Source organism: Alosa sapidissima, chromosome 7 (assembly GCF_018492685.1).
Source record: "Alosa sapidissima isolate fAloSap1 chromosome 7, fAloSap1.pri, whole genome shotgun sequence".
Classification (NCBI taxonomy): domain Eukaryota; kingdom Metazoa; phylum Chordata; class Actinopteri; order Clupeiformes; family Clupeidae; genus Alosa; species Alosa sapidissima.
The window spans coordinates 25,906,337-25,922,691 of NC_055963.1; the positions used below are offsets into that span (position 1 = coordinate 25,906,337).

General features: G+C 42.9%; 1 protein-coding gene across 3 annotated transcripts in view; it reads right to left on the bottom strand.

The window, feature by feature from the left end:
- LOC121712764 (leucine-rich repeat-containing G-protein coupled receptor 6) overlaps positions 1 to 16,355 on the bottom strand; it is an 84,643-nt gene that overhangs the window by 9,287 nt on the left and 59,001 nt on the right. For 2 of the 3 annotated variants that reach the window (XM_042096719.1, XM_042096718.1), the window contains 7 exons: positions 12,946 to 13,017; positions 10,163 to 10,234; positions 5,759 to 5,974; positions 5,192 to 5,263; positions 1,257 to 1,325; positions 521 to 592; positions 144 to 215 (listed from right to left, as the gene is read on the bottom strand). In XM_042096719.1, coding sequence (XP_041952653.1) covers positions 144 to 215; positions 521 to 592; positions 1,257 to 1,325; positions 5,192 to 5,263; positions 5,759 to 5,974; positions 10,163 to 10,234; positions 12,946 to 13,017 — 645 coding nt within the window. Of the gene's footprint in view, positions 1 to 143; positions 216 to 520; positions 593 to 1,256; positions 1,326 to 5,191; positions 5,264 to 5,758; positions 5,975 to 10,162; positions 10,235 to 12,945; positions 13,018 to 14,031; positions 14,376 to 16,355 lie in introns of those variants that run through there. The other variant, XM_042096720.1, reaches the window with a different exon arrangement.

Sequence of the window (16,355 nt, forward strand, 5' to 3'; positions counted from 1 at the left end):
CAAATTATACTTTTAGGAAAATCTTTGCCTGTATCTCAGCAAATACATGCTTGAGTGTTTGTCTTAACAGGGTAAATATAGTCTTACTAAAACATTTCACACATTCATCAATGCACAAATTACATTTGACACAGAGAACTCACAGAGTATGCAGCTTCGGTAAGAACTGGAAAGCAGACCTGCCCACAAACTGGATTGGGTTCTCATAGAAATTTCTGAGGGAAATAAAGAGTGAATGAGAGAGTGAGAGAGAGACCAAAAAGTTCAAGCTGTCCGGGAATATGGTTAGCTTGATATATGAACAATTACAACAAAATTCACTTCTCTCACTTCTTTGTTCTTGAATTTCTCTGCAATATATTCTGCAGAGTTATATTACTGAATATTGAAACATGTGAATGTCATCCCAACGGACACATTTGGCCTAAGTATAAAGGAATTCCACACAGTTCAGCAGGATTATAGGACAGGCCCTTGGATGTGTTGGTAGGGACTCCCATATAAAAGGAGAGAAACTCACATGGTTTGGAGCAGTGGGTTTCCCACAAAAGCCCCCTCTGGGATGGCCTTAATATTGTTGTTGTGGAATCCCCTGTAACAAGCAAAATGTTCAGCTGTTCAGAAGTTGTCATGTATTGCAACACATCATGAGTCTTACTGTAATCCTACAGTGTCTGTGAAAAATGGACATTTGTTTCTTTATTGGATAAAAAAAACTTCACAGACGTTTAAAAGATCATAATCCAATTCATATTTCATTATTGCCTCAAGGGTAATAGTCATTATATCTTGCATGCACTCAGTATTTATCCTCAGTAAAGACAGACTTTATACTACAGCTTTAAAGACATAAGCCTCCATCTACATCTGGATCCCTCTAAATATGGTCTAATGGTTTTGTAAAGTAAAATAAAAATAATACAGCATATGTAGCATCTAATGGGTAGTGCCCGGATGCCTTGCAGAAGCACCTGTTGCGCTACACAAAAACAGCTGGAAAACACTTTGGGACACATGAGCCGGAAAGACTCCAATCTTCATTTAAGAGCATCTGCTGGGGTCGAGGCCGATAGCATCAGTGGGCCACGCTGTACGCAGTAAACGGGATTAGCAGGGAAAACGGGAACATTGCAGCCATACCAGGCGGTGGACATGAAGAGACTCTAGCAGACCCTGGCCCGATGGCTGAGATAGGTGACATGGGTGGGGAGGGGAGTGGGGGTGATGTTGGGGGTGATGTTCTGGGGAATACTCACAGTTCCTGAAGCTTCGCCAGGGTCCGGATAGCCACAGGGAACTCTTGCAGCTCATTGTAGTTCAGCTCTCTTTGAGATAAAAAAAAAAAGGGGGGAAACATACTCATACATTTTACAAAATTCAGGAACCATGAACCCTGCGAGAACAATAAACAACACTCCAGAAACAACATATCAGAGAAAATGGTTTGTACATTACGTCTCTAATGGAGATGACAATCTCCTCTATCTTTCAAAATATGTCTGTGCTGCATCTACGACATCCGCGGAGACTAGCGCTGTCAGAAACGGTGGTTATCAAAACCGAGGCAAGACGTTCACAAGTGGCTCTGGTTTACATATAGAATGCTCTCTGGGACTGCTACAGCTGTGGCAAGGTAACTGAACATTACATGACCCCCATCCCCTACCCCAACCCCCCTGCCCCCCTCCCACGCATTAAAGTTACGACGTGTATGTATTTCATTAGCACGCTGGGAAGCTCACGTAAAAGGCTTGACGCCGAGCACAAACAAGAGTGGTTGCCATGGACAATCGGCTTTATACGCAGGTGCTTGAACAATACGTTTATCAAAGTCTGCCCTTCTCTCCAGAGAGACTTCACTGCTTTTCTTGGATGTCTAATGTTTCTTTTCATCTTGCTTTCCACTCCAGGTTTCAAGGAGCAATTATTGGGGGGAAAATCCTATAATTGAACAAGAGCTGTAGATTTTTTTCTTTCTCTCATTTGTTTTTTTTCTTCCTATTTGTCATTTGCCCAGTAAATGAACAGTGCTTGAAAGGGAGAATGGGATGATGGTAAATAAAAGTAAATCGTCTGGTTTTTGGCTCCAGCGTCCTTGTCCATGGCCCAGCCCCTGTCGTCACCGCGTCCCGTCCCGCGGACTAAGAAAACAGAGGGCTGAATATACCTCATTATCCATGTAATTATGAGTCTTATCCCACAGTGTTAAGAGTAAGCTTTCAAAACAGTCTAAATGTTTATATATTTTTCCTTTCAGGGGAGAAAGAGAGAGAGAGCAAGAGAGAGAGAGAGAGAGAAAAAGAGAGAAAGAGAAAGAAATAAGGGAGGGAGCAAGAAAAAAAAGCCTTCTGGCTGGAGGCCACCTCTTTTGAAGTGAGCTTGCGAATGAGAAAGGACCTGGCTTGGCGGCTGGCCAGAGTGGGTAAAACACTCAGGCCTATGATAGAGAAATACACCCTTTAGCAAAAGCCAGGATCCCTCTGCTTCCCTCTTATGCACATATGATCCAGCAGCTGTGAAGTGCCGTCACTTCCCCCAAAAGAGCACTGTACCCTGCAAGCCCCCATTACCTAAGTTACGTCCCCACGGTCTGACTTAGATGTGTAAGACTAACTGGTGGTACGTCAGACTAAATATTTCACTGGTTATTTTATTAGAAACATGTTAAAAAAAGAGACCTGCAACATGTAACTCGTTCCACGAATAAATGTTTTAGTGTGACAACGCAAAACACAACAAACTATAACTCGACCAGTAAAGTGGGTGGGGGAAGAAATGAGTGTTACCAGCAAGCACAGGCTGCAATGTGAGGGTTTAATCTTTAGCACTTTCAAACATCAATCAGTTGAGGCTTTGAAAAAATATATAAATCCTAAATAAGCTTGAATAATGCTTTTAATTTCCTGGGCCAAGTGCACAGATTGAATCAGAGGGTGTGCTGCCTTTGCTGTTCCAATGAGTGCTATGCCCAACAACAACACTTTCAGGGGCCTGACTTCTTTTTGCCCACAGGGCCTGGCCACTTACACACACACACACACACACACACACACACACACAAACATACAGACACACATACACACACACACACACACACACACACAAACACACACACACACAGAGACACACACACACACACACACACACACGGCTCACATACCCGGGGCGAGCCAGGCCGCGGCCACTGATCCTGCCTGAGCAGATGGCATTGGCTCGGCCTCCAGCTCAGGTTACACGTAAGTGATTTCCTTCGCGAGGATTAGCGGGACATTCTGCCTACGCTATGACGGCAGTAAAAAAAAAAACTGATCTGATATGTGACCTGCCCTCACATTCGTGTTGTGCAGACCTCCTAGCCACAGTTGTAAACACTCTCAGTCTAGAGATTCTTTTTTAAATACATGATTTGCTTCCCACTAATGCATATTTCTTACCTAAAAGGAACACATACCTGAAATATACTCATGTTTAATTTATTTTCCATTGCATGTAGCATGTGTTTCTTTATGGTCTCTCTCTCTCTCTCTCTCTCTCTCTCTCTCTCTCTCTCTCTCTCTCTCTCTCTCTCTCTCTGTCCCTGTCTTTCCCTCAAGTACTCATTTTCCGTGAGTGTGTGTGCATGGGTAAGTTGGGTGTATACTTGTATGTTACTTTCAGATCTTAAATACTTCATATAAAGAATAAAACGTCATTCTTAACACTTCAGCGGGCCATTAAAAAAGCAGGTGTCAAACACTCAGTATCCTGGAGACCACCATGACTCCAGCATATGCTAAATCCTTTAAAGTAGAGGGTTCCCATACTTGCCATGATTTTTTTTCAATACATAACACCAGCAAATGCAGTTCAAATTGGCTTTATTATCCCAACCACATAAAACGTGTGTGTGAGAGAGAGAGAGAGAGAGAGAGAGAGAGAGAGAGAGAGTCTGAGGCAATGTATTTATGTTTGTCTCAGTTTCTTAGTTCTTAACAAAACTATATTCCTGACTTTCAAGAATATAAGTTTCACGCCAAGTAAAGAGTGTGCAATTACATTTATTTTTCAAAAAAAAAATCACTCAGCAAGTCGTTTAACATTTCATGGCATTTGTTCCTCATACTTTAGAGCTACTTGCATTAAACTGATAATCAACGTTGTACATATTAGTACACTGATATCTTTTGCACTACAATATGTCAAACCCCTTGGAGCTGGGATGTGAGACAAGTGTTCGCTGGCCAATTGGCACACATTCTATGACTGTGTGCCACCATACAGCTGCCATCAAACATTCCATGTTCCTCACATGCCTCAGATGTTGCCAGGAGAGTTCCGGAATGCTTCAGCATAGTTGAATCAACAAGAGACCACTTTGTGGCGGCTCCTCACTCAAGTTGCCCTTTTGCTCCGAGTACATGTGTACTCATGTGCTCACAAATGTTTTCCCGATATTCAAATGAAAGTTTTTGATGTTTTTGAGATGTTTTTAATTTTCCAGTGCTGACAGATCCAAGTTATTTGGTTTGCATCACTCTTTTCTTTTCTTTCTTTTTTTTAAAAAAACTTCATAAGCCATGTGCAGTTTAGATGAAAAATGATAATGAACCTGTCATACTGCAGTATGTAATTGAGCAGAATTGCACAGTTACTTTTAAGTAAACTTTATTAAAATCTTCCCCTTCATCAAAGGAATATTTTCAGTAAACAAAATACACTGTAATTGGTCAACCATGTCCAATGGTTTATTTGTGTATACACACACTGAAAGATTCAACATTAAAAACGTGTGTAAACCCTCAAATCTACCCTCCAATCTGTTTATTAGATTGACAGAATAATAACAGCACAATATTAAGACTATTATTTTGATTATTAGCAATTGACTCCATCAAAGCCATTTTTCCCTCTGTGTTCTTGAACCTTATTGTATCCGTTTTGTAATACATAAATGGGCTTACATTTCTTCAAGTAATTATGTTGATAAATGCATTTTATAGAAAACCCAAAAGGTCAGTCAGTTTAAAGTTGTGAAATGAAGGTTTTCCTCTTTAAGGCTTGAGTGATTTCAACAGTGTATTGTTAGGAAGTATCCGTCAAAGCTCTCACATAACAAACTACTTCCCAAGGGAGTTCCCAAGAACCATCATAGACGTTTTTACAGAATTGGAAACCCAGTATTTTACGATTGACATCATCAGTAGATACTTACAGAGTCTCTAAGCTATATAGTCCCTCGAAGCAATTCTGTCCCAGGGTTTTGATCATGTTGTTATGAAGATGCCTGGAAATCAAAGTGGTAATTATAATCAGAGTACACATTAAAACAATCGTTTGAAAAACAAACAGTATGATTTTGCTGGATACTAGCATGACCTCAATCATAGCCCCAATGTTATGCTTTGCATAGTATAATACTGCTTCTTTCTTATTCAAAATCCCCATTATAAACAATAGACCAGAGCATAGCTATCGTGTGATAATGAACAGCAACAAGGATTAAAAGACTTCCATTAAACCACCACTCTAAATGTCTTCATATGTCAGATTAAATGTCAAGCCTCTTTTGACAAGTTTTCCTTGTTACACAATGACTGTATATATACTGGTGTTACATGCCCCACTGCATCCCCCATTCAGACATAAGTACGGTGCAATAGATGTGTAGAATACACAAACATTCTACATAACTCTTTATAATTCTGGATTTATGTATACAACTTGCATGCATGAACAAAATCTATGCACATACGCATTGCATGCCTGCCTCCTTACTTACAGCACGACCAGGTTGGAGAGGTTGCGGAAGGCGTTGTCGGGGATGTGGCTGATGCGATTGAGGGCCAGGGTCATGGCCTGTAGGGAGGCCAGGTTATTGAGGGCTCCCGCTGGGATCTCTGTCAGCGCGTTGTCATCCAGCCAGAGATGCCGAAGGGAGCGAAGGCCAGAGAAGGTCTGTGGGGGGACCTCCATTATCAGGTTGGCATCCAGACGCCTGGGTGGACAGGACAGGATTGATTTAAGACGGCGGGTTAACAGACACATTCAAATGTGCATTTGAAATGAGCATATGATGTCACTAGACATTCAAAGATGTGATTGTGATCTTTTGAAAAGTTCTTGGTAGTATTCCACCCACGTTTGCTTTGACATAGATGAGAGTCTATCGTCAACAGTGGGTATCAATGATGAAAGAATTTTTTTTTCATTTAAATGGTTAATGTGTTATGGGCCTTTTGCCACTGGAGATATTTGGCCACCATCAAACTCTTCCCTGAAGTGACTGTTTGCTTCCAAATGGCCCCCATAGCTGTCAAATTAGTGGGCAAAAGGGCTGGCTCTAGACCCACTGATGCCTTTGTGACTTTAGTTCTGTGGGGGAAAGCCTCTTTTCTCCTTCTCCGCCACAAAGTCACTCCTCTACTTCCCGGGCGAAAACAAGGAATTCCTTATAAAGTTAAATTAAAAGAGAACAAAGAGAGGGAGAGGGACCCGCTGGAAAGGAGGGTGAGCCTGGTCCTCTCTACAGCCTGTTGTCTGGTAATTTTACATCTTGGCTTCGAGACCCCACTGCAATACTTACGCCAGAGCACCATCACGCTGTTTTCCTTCCACTCTTTTGTCTTGCCCCTCTGTGTAAATCACAGGTCCTGAGGCTTCTTGAGTGCCATTAAGGATGATTTATACCTGTGCTTGATGAAGCTATATTTAACTGTACTAGCACTGACATGCTCACTGGCACCCTTTCTCTGCCATGAGCTTCAGAAAAACCCTGATTGCAAAGCTCTCAGGCCGAGAGAGCATAGTTCCTGCTTCCTTAACCTGATCTGCCAGTAAAATCCTGGCTGGGCAAGAAAAAATAAGTGAGGGGGAGACACATTAATTGCAGGTGAATCTCCCTGGATGGTTTTTGAGGAGGTTTAATCAGTTCAGACGTGTACAGTCGCCACTATGAAGATTGGTCATTGACCCAAACCACATGAAGGCATAATTCAGATCAATCCTCCTCACTCTGTCATTTTGTGTCAGCAAATCTGTGAAATGCCTCACCACCAATTTCTAATTTGAAGGATTTCCCTTTACTTACGATGGCTGTGTGGTGTGAGAACTGCAGTGCAACTGATGAGTCACATCCAATGGAAAGTTTTCAGTGAAAGATGGTGAGCCAAAGTAAAAGCTGAAAACACGCATGCGATTGCAAAAAGGAGGGGGGAAAAGGAAGAACAGTTGAAAGCTGTGAAAGGCAGAGAGGCAATCAATGACTTCTGGAAATAATTGAAGGGGCAGGCAAATGGAATTCGTCGGCATATCAGGGGGATCGAGGAGAACCTCCTCCTCTCCTCTTTGGTTGTGGAGACCTTGATGTCTCCACAACCAAGATAAATGTGAAGCCCCCCCCCCCCCCCCCTCCCCTGCCACCCAACCCCCCCCCCCCCCCCCCCCCCCCGTGTCAACAAGTGGCCTCTTTGATGTAATGGATGTACCCCCCTTTCCAAATCGGGGCATGCGCCTGGAGACTCTGCAGGCCTTCCTCCCATCGGTGATGTATGACAGCGCTTGGACATGTGGGGCCGGTGTGATCACTTCCTCTGCATTCTTTTCCCACCGGACCCCCTCACACTCATTGGTTTCACCCTGGCCTCTGTTACCCTCCCCATCACTCCAATGCTTGGGGTTAAGTTCGGAGCTAAAATTAAAGTGTCACATTGTGACTTGAGTAATTCTTTGCACTTGATCTGGGGCATTTCATTCACTACGGAAGGACGTGCAGGCGGTTCAAAAAGTGTTTGGACAAGATAAGGATTTAGGCAAGAGGACCATTAAAAATGCTGTTCAATGAAAAATATTTGTATTGCCTTGAGGAATCATTTTTGTCAGTTACATCAAAGTCTGAACGATACGTTGCCCCCTGTCCCTCCAATAATGAGAAACAAGGAAAAGTAAGATCATTCCAGGAGACGGAGGGATTTATCATCACTGTTGAAAACATCTCAGTTTGCCTCGGATGTGGTTTCAGGGCAGTTGTACTAAGTGATGCCTTCTTTTCTTTGCGTTTTCAGAAGATGGGAATCTGTGGCTGCAGGGAATGGGGTCTGTATGCTGCTCTTTGAGGAGGGCTAGATGAGATCGGCACCCTTCCTTGCTCCCCTTCTAAGCCTGGCTCTCTCCTCTCTTTGTCAGGCGCCAAGCAACACCAGTTTCGAAGCCCCCCTCTAGTAATTAAGTGATCTCTCCGTCTTATCATTAGCCAAAATTACACGTTTTGAACTTATCAAATGCCTTTTACTTTGCGTGTGGGTGTGTGTTTGTGTGTGTCTGTGAACCCTCGCATGTGAATGTGTATATTAAGATGGAGTGTTTGAGGTGGGGGAGGGGGCTTTGGGGGGAGGGCGGGGTATTAAACACCTTGCTCAATCATCCCTTCTTTTGTTGGGTGGGTTTGAAAGTGAGCGTGAGCTTGGCGCGCAGCCAACTCTCAGCTGCGCTTCAGGGAGGCCCTGGCCACAAGTTACCGTCTGGAGTCATTGGTGGAACCAGGCATGTCTTCCATTCGGAAAAACTCTGTTGGTGGCAAAGAAATTAAATTTGTACGCCATGACTCTAATGAAAACATCCTCGCAAGGTAAAGGAAATGACCGAATGGATATTTACATGGAATTATTCATTTGGAAAACAGGGGCCTGCAAAGCCTTGGTGGTATTGTGCAGGGGAGGCCAAAGCAATTTGATGGAATTGAGGGTAGATGGACCTGGAACAGATGGAATAGACCAGCTGAACCCCTGGACAATATTTAGATTCTGACCTTTTCATGGGGAACTGGTTAGGATGGGGCATGATTCCGATTAGGAGGGAAATGGCTGGAGTGCAGGGAGAGGGAAGAGTAACTGATGGAAAATTGGGTTCCTTCACAGCTCATTGAAGATCTCTGTGCTCTTTTTCGGGTGCTGGATTGTCTGGTGGTTGCCTCATGGGTTCCAGATGGGGGCTCACAAGCAACCCCCAAGCACACGTCTTCCACTCGCAAAGTTTGATATCAAAATAACCCACAGACTTGCTCCTCTAATGTACTTACCTTTCCCTAACTTTCCTGGGCCTTATCTGAGACTGATCCAAACCTAATTATTCAGGCCAATGGAAAGGTTTCAGTACATGCTTCAGAAAAAAAAACGAAGACTTTAGTGATTATTCATCTGTGTTGTTTTGCCACATTTTCGGAGAAAGGAGCATGACAAATTATGCAATAGTTTTAGAGCTATTTCCCCCCTTTTCGACAACTTTTAACATCTGCTACGTAGTATTGTTAAAACATGAGTTTCCTCGAGTTATTACAAAAAAAATAGCTTGACCGAATTCTCTGCTTGACACTTGTACAGCCATGGAACACCTGTTTTACTATCACCCTGTGTGCTATAAATTGTGAACTCGATCCTCCCTGGTGGAAGCTGTTTAATGAAGGCCTTAATGGTCCTAATAGGCGAATAAATAACCCGGCTTTCCTGCACTGGTTCTATTACATGTACTTGCCAAGTGTTACCTCATGGCTGGGTTACAGTAATAGGCAACTCTATCCTAACTGCAAATTATTGCATCTGATAGATTGCCACTAAACAAGTTGTTTGCTTCCCCTTCGCCATATGATTCACAGCTTCCTCTCTCTCTCTCGACGAGGGTCCTTGGTTTTACTTTGTGCTTCTGGAAGCATCAAGGAGGAACATTTTAGAGATTGAGTCGATAGCTTTATTTTTCAGCACCTTCTCAATTACCTCCCAAAACAACTTGGCTTCACATCAGTTGTCTGGTTTCAGCTAAGTGTGAGTAGGATTGCCATGTAGGAGCTTGATTCTTATTTAAAGCTTTCACACGAAACCTTTCACTGATCAAGAGATGTTTTTTGTGTCTTTCACATATTGCATTTGGAAGGCTATCATGTCATCAAATACAATAAAGTGTTCTGCTGTCATTTTTGTCCTAATTTGGACCCCTGTAGAAGTTTAGCCTATGTCATAATTCTCACCCCTGCAGAACTACATGTTTGTCATGTGCTGCCACAGTGAAGGAACATAATGCAAAAGAACCAGCAAAACATTTTAGGGTATCTGATTGGTAACTTGCAATACCGTTCAACTGTATATGTCACCAGAAGGTTTGTTTCATGATATTTTGGAAAGAGATTCATACTCACAAGGACAGCAAGTTGGGTAAGTCCCATGGGTCTTCACTGGGTAATCGCTCGAGCTGATTATTCTGCAACATCCTAGACAGGAAATATGAAATAGTTCCATATTACTGTGTGGTTTGAACTAAATGGTGTGGAGTATTTCTGAAGATTGCTGACTCTGTTCAGGAGTCTGGGCTTTGTTGATGTTTGCGTTTTGTAGCAGCCTTAATAGTTTTCTGATTACTCGAGCTCTAGACTTTATTTTTTGTCTCCTGTGTTTTCAAGATCTAGAGTAAATACTCTCAGTACTGACAGCCATTCATCATGTGAGACACACCAGTGTGGTAAACCAGGCCTGAGGAGACTAAGAGAAAGACTCAAGCTTTACGAAACTCTGCACGTTCTTCTATTTATAAGTTAGTCAGCCCCCCCCCCCCCCCCCCCCCCCACACACACACACACAAACACACCTCATTCAAGGACTCAGAGAGACTATCACCAAAGCATCATTTGAGCATTCTCTTGTGAGGAAATAGTGCACTATCACAGAATGTGCGGCACGCATTGCATGCTGGTCTGACTCCTCCGTGCAGGGTTATTATTTACACAGGAGGCCAAGAGCGTTGTAAACTTCCTGACATCAATCAGTCGCAAGATATTATTTCATTCACCGCGTGGTGTTCCTTTTCAATGAGAGAAACCAGAGGAGAGGGAGGGGTGGAAGAAGGCAGAGAATTAGAAAGAGAGAGATGGGAGGATAGGAGAAAGAAAGAGAGATAGATAGAGAGAGAGAGAGAGAGAGAGAGAGAGAGAGAGAGAGAGAGAGCGAGAGAGAGAGAAACTCCTTGGGTGGGCTGCTGATGTCATGCTCACAGGCCTGCTGAATGAAAAGGGAAGAGGAAGCAGTGAACAATAAATGTGCCGGCTCTTTGAACAATGCAAATGATTCCAACGTGAGACCTTGCCGTCTGAGACGATAGGGCTTAATTACGCAGCAGACAGCTTTATCATGTCCAATCGACTGAAACCCCTGACATTTGAGCGTGCAGCATAAAGTTGCTAGTGTTTGCAGTATAAAGCACGCCTTTGTGGCCAGGACGCCTTTATCAGGCAATCATGGTGCCACAACAGCCATTGTGCACTTGGACTTCAAATGGCTAACACTGAGATGATGTCAGAGAGGGTTTTTCATTTTTTCATTCAAATATGTTTTTTGTACTTCAAGAGTCATTACAAAATCACAAAGATTTTCTTTTTCGCGAAAATGCGCTCTACTATTTTTGTTTGGTAAAGAATGCATAGATAGCTTAGCTAGACATGACTATTATTCTACGCAGACTTCAAACATTCTTGGTTGGATAACACGGTGGTTGTTTTGCTTGATTCATATATCAAAGAGGTATCCGGTGAGAACACCATGGGACCTTGAGCCAACCTCAAACAAGGTCAGCTGATGCTGAGATCCCTCTGACGGCAAACAAACGTAATAAATAGACGTGGAAATGAGCTGGTATTGTTAACTCCTCCAAGGTTGAGCTGGGAGTGATTTTCAAGCCAACAGTGTGCCTTGACCTCCAGCCATCTGGGTATTCAATTTTCAGTAATGACATAATAAGCCTCAGGTTTACTGCCATTTTCTACAAACAGTCAGGACTAAGATAAATAATTATTTTTGCATGCGTGAATACACACATACACTCACATTCTCTCACATAATAACCTTTGAAAGACCTTAACACTTTGACAAGACCATTACAGAAATGCCAATGTGATTTCCATATTGCAAAGTGGGACATTTTTGCATATGAGTTGTTTGATGTGTGACATTTGCTTCCCGGTACTGGATCCTTGAAATCCAAAAACTTAACAACTTTATCCAAGTCAATCAGAGAACCCCCCACTCATTCCCACCCCCACTCCAACCCCCGTTTTTGTGCAGATATTTGTTAAGGTCACGTCTGGGAACATCCGCCGCGCGAGAGGCAGTAAAGGGATCCCGCTGTCCTTTAAGCGCCGAGTCCCCTGGTGATGGATCTGACAGGCCCAGGGACCCTGATGAATGAGCGGGCAGGGAAACATACTCCTCCCGCCCCAGTTCTCCCTGGAGACGAGCCGCGCAGGGAGAAAAGATAGTAGCAGATCAGGTGTCCGCTCCTCCAAGGCAGTGGAGGAACCAAGGAGACAGCGCCATGCAGCCCCGGGAAGCAGAATCTGATCGCCCGACCCATTCATTGGAGCACATCACTACTGTTCCTGTCCCGCTCCTCTGGGCCGCTCGAATAAAACACGTTTGTCGGCTTAAAACAAACACATAAAGGCCTTATCTACTTCCGTATCATCCCCTCCCCCTTCTTTTTAGCGCTTTGATCTTGGAAGTGTATTTGTGTGTTGCCGTTTTCATGTGGTCTGAGGACCAGCCTTCCTTTATGCTCTCCAAGAAAGTAAGACTCTGTGAAAAAAGGCTGCTATAAAAAGAGTGTAGAGGACATCTGTCACTGATACATCTGACCCATGCATATCATTAGCATGTAAATGAAATGATTACAAACTAACATTTTTTTTTTACTTTCTGCTCATGTGTTTTCATTTTGGCTGTGGTAAAAACGCCCACAAAACATTAGACACAAAAGACCAAATAGAAAATGTTACCAAAACATTTTTTTTTTTTCGAAATGAGGCATATGAACCTCTGGCAGACAGTAAGCGATCGTGGGCCTGCATGTAAATTATGACATTTTCTGGAAGTACTCAAAATGAATATTCTGTTTTTTTTTATGTTTCAAAAGCGCACAAGCTAGGGTACTTACAGAACTTTGAGGTTGTAGAGGCCTTGGAACACCAGTCCAGGGATGTGTCTCAGGTGATTGCCGGAGAGACGCCTGGGGGGAGGGAGGTGGGGGGGTGGGGGGGACAAAGACATAGTTTGGTTCACTTGAAGTCCAAAGCAGTGATGGCTTTAGCAGAGGTCCTTCTCTGGCAGATTCATGAAAGTTTGTGTTTTTTGAAGGCTGGGGGGATTGGAAACACTCACTAACTTTCAACTGCACAAGAAACCTACAGGGACCTGAGGAGCTCACTGACACTCAAGCTCTTCCACAGCTGGAGTTTCAGGACTTCTCTCTCTCTCTCTCTCTGTCACTGCCTTGCTTTCTCATTCACTTACTCACTTCTGAATTCTTATTTCTTTCAGTTCTTAAAAATGTAAGGCTAACTTCTCAAATAATATCCCAATAATAGCAGACCAACAGTAATGCTAACAAACCTCTGTGTATTTTGCACATGCCTTACTAATTAATCAATCATGATTCATTGCACGACACCTGTTTCTGAGGAAAATAGGGCAAATGAAATGAAACTGGACCTGTTGTGTGAATGAAAGTTTTGTTCGGTCTCTTAGACCTCAGTGTCAGGAGTCAAACCCTCATATCAATCTGGGCCCTTGGGGCATATGGAAGAAAGCCATCTCGGGATAGAGAGGGAAACTGAACGCCTAACAGCTGTCAACTTGCCCGTTTGCGCAAATCAATTTGTTTATCAAATAAATCACCTAATAACCATTTGTATCTGTTTGTATGGGTGGCACTGTCAAAAGAGTTCCTCTGGCTTACGGGCGTGGAAGGGCAGTCTAAACATAAATCTGGCCTCTGGTGAGCACAGACCACCCATATGTCTCACACATCTCGCCCATTTCTTCCCCCAACTTTTGCTCCCTTTCTCACATGTGAAGGCATGGCTCCCATTTGCCAAGGCATCACTTTTTGAGAGAAAGAGAGAGACAAGAGACAAAGACAGTGAGAGAGAGTTGAGAAAGTTTTGTGCACTGTGGCCCTTGTTCAGCCCTTTTCGTCAGACTAGCAAACGTGATGGATATGACAGCTCTGGCCAAAACAAACCTGCCCTGTCACAGAGAAGGCAGGCAGCACTGGTGAAAAGTGCCTGGCGTGTCAGCCGAATAGACGGACAGCTTTTCACTCAAGCTCGGCCGGTGCAGGATGAAGTCAGAGCCTCGCTCCCACAGGTGCCAGATCACAGGCCACGGTTGCTATTTCTGACACAACGCAAAAGGGGTGCCGGGACACAAGCATTTGTTTCCGTGGAGAAAAATATGAGTGTGAGATTTGGAGGCAAGACAGGAGTTTGGTTGCTTTACCTCTCCCTGTGTAAATAAGAGAGATGTTTTCAAGTGGGTAGGAAATTAATCACACCACTAAAACTTCCCTGGACACCACTCAGACTTGTTTGGACCCAGTGGGCAAGCAATCATTTCACTATGTCACCTCAAAGAGATCTGCAACAAATCAGGGAAGATGTTGCACTGAGACATATAAGGACTTAGGCCCCCCTTTTTGCCAATCACCTGCTTCAATAATCAGTGGCGTCTGTCTTTTTACATGCAGATCTGTTTCATAAATACATTCTCAGATTCCACTGGGTTTGGCCCCATGGGCCCTTTTAAATCTGAGCTTTTTCAAAGGTTCCATCTTCAAGGGGAAAAGGCAGAGGTTCTGACATCAATAAAAGTAATCCGCATTAACGTGCAGCCCACAAAAAGACTCTCAGAGCCATTGTTTTGTAACTCGCATTGGCTTGCATGCTTTTGTCCTCATCCAACTTCTTTTCTTTGGTCCGCAAATCAAAGTGCCGTGATTTCAGTTAATGGGCTTTAAACGTTAAGATTGTGGAAGGTGAGAATGAGAAAAACATGGTATCGGCATAGATTTAAAAGGTGAAGTGCACTGGGAGATCCTCTGAGCTTTAGGACTAGGACAACATGTGAAGTGAAAACAATGAAAAGATTGTTTTCCTTCAAAAGCCAAAATGAATCAGTTTTGCTTGATTTGACTTGTATTGAGATGCTACACTTCTTTCTTGGCTTTAAAGGAAAAAATACACTTTCTTTTAGCCACAAACTGACAAAGTAATAAAGCTTTTTGCGTAGAGGAGGTGTTAGATTAAAATATTTCTATGTGGTTTACGGCTTTTATCACTGAAGAAAGTGTTGCAGGGAAACAGCTGCTGGGGCATATTGCCGCCAACTGAAATTGAAACTGTGCTTCACATGTGGAGCCTGCAGTTTGCTAACACAAGTCAGCTATTCACACACACTTCACCCTACTCAGCCATGGCCGATATGTTATTGGGTAAGTCTAACAATTGGAATGACAACTGTAACACAGGAAGATGGACAGTGGTGTCACCTTTTATGTTGTACTTAAGAGATGTAAACATGTACATGTACACGTAAAAAGGATTTAGCTGTTGATAATGCAACAACTGCCGATTCATGGTTACACTAAATAAGCTAAAATTGTTCAAACAGGGTGTTAACTTGTAAATGCAATTATGAGATAGTATTTACAAGGTCATTTATATAACAGTGTGTTACCTTGTATTACTAAATATGTGGTAAACTAATAGACCTGGTGGAACGGTTCAAAGGCTATACCCATTTTTATGTTTAAACTTGGTGTCAACTGGCAGTACTGTTGTGTTTCTGTGTGGAAAGAGGCCTCTTGCAAATGTAAGCAGCGATGACAACGAGCAGCCCGCAGTCAGACACAGGGAACACAGAGACGGATGGATAGCATTAGCCACATTCAGCCCAGCATCTGTCTCCTGTTAGATGCTTCATTGGGGGCCAAAATACCGTAAAACTTTAATCATTCTCTTTTTGGATTTAATTTGGTTTTGTTTGGGGAAAAATAATTGCAGTTGTAACCGAGAAGAATACTGTGATAGAGGGGGGGGGGGGGGGGGGGGGGGATGTTGGCGGGAAAGAAAAATAAGGCCTTGATAGGCATCACATTTTTGCAACACTCACACAATATTTGAAATCCCTCTTTTCACCCCTTTTAATTCCATTACATCATTGGGTTTTAAAAAAAAAAAGGTTTCATAGCTTTCAGTACTTAAAAACTTTATTTTGTTCAAATTGAAATATAATTTATGTGGACAGTGTGAACACTTAATTTTATGTAAATAGTATTTATGTTGTGATCTGTTGATCCTAAAATGTGGCATAAATCGAATCCTTTCCAAGCATCTTGATTTGTTTCCTATTAAGTGGAGTAACCAGAACCACATTGACATTCACAGTGCTTTATTTATATATTAGACTTATCTGTGAGTGTATGGTATTCAAAGGACGCCTTTGAGCCCAGGGTAAATTGCCGTCTGAGGTTGGGCCAAATATTAATCATAAACTGTTCAGGCACTA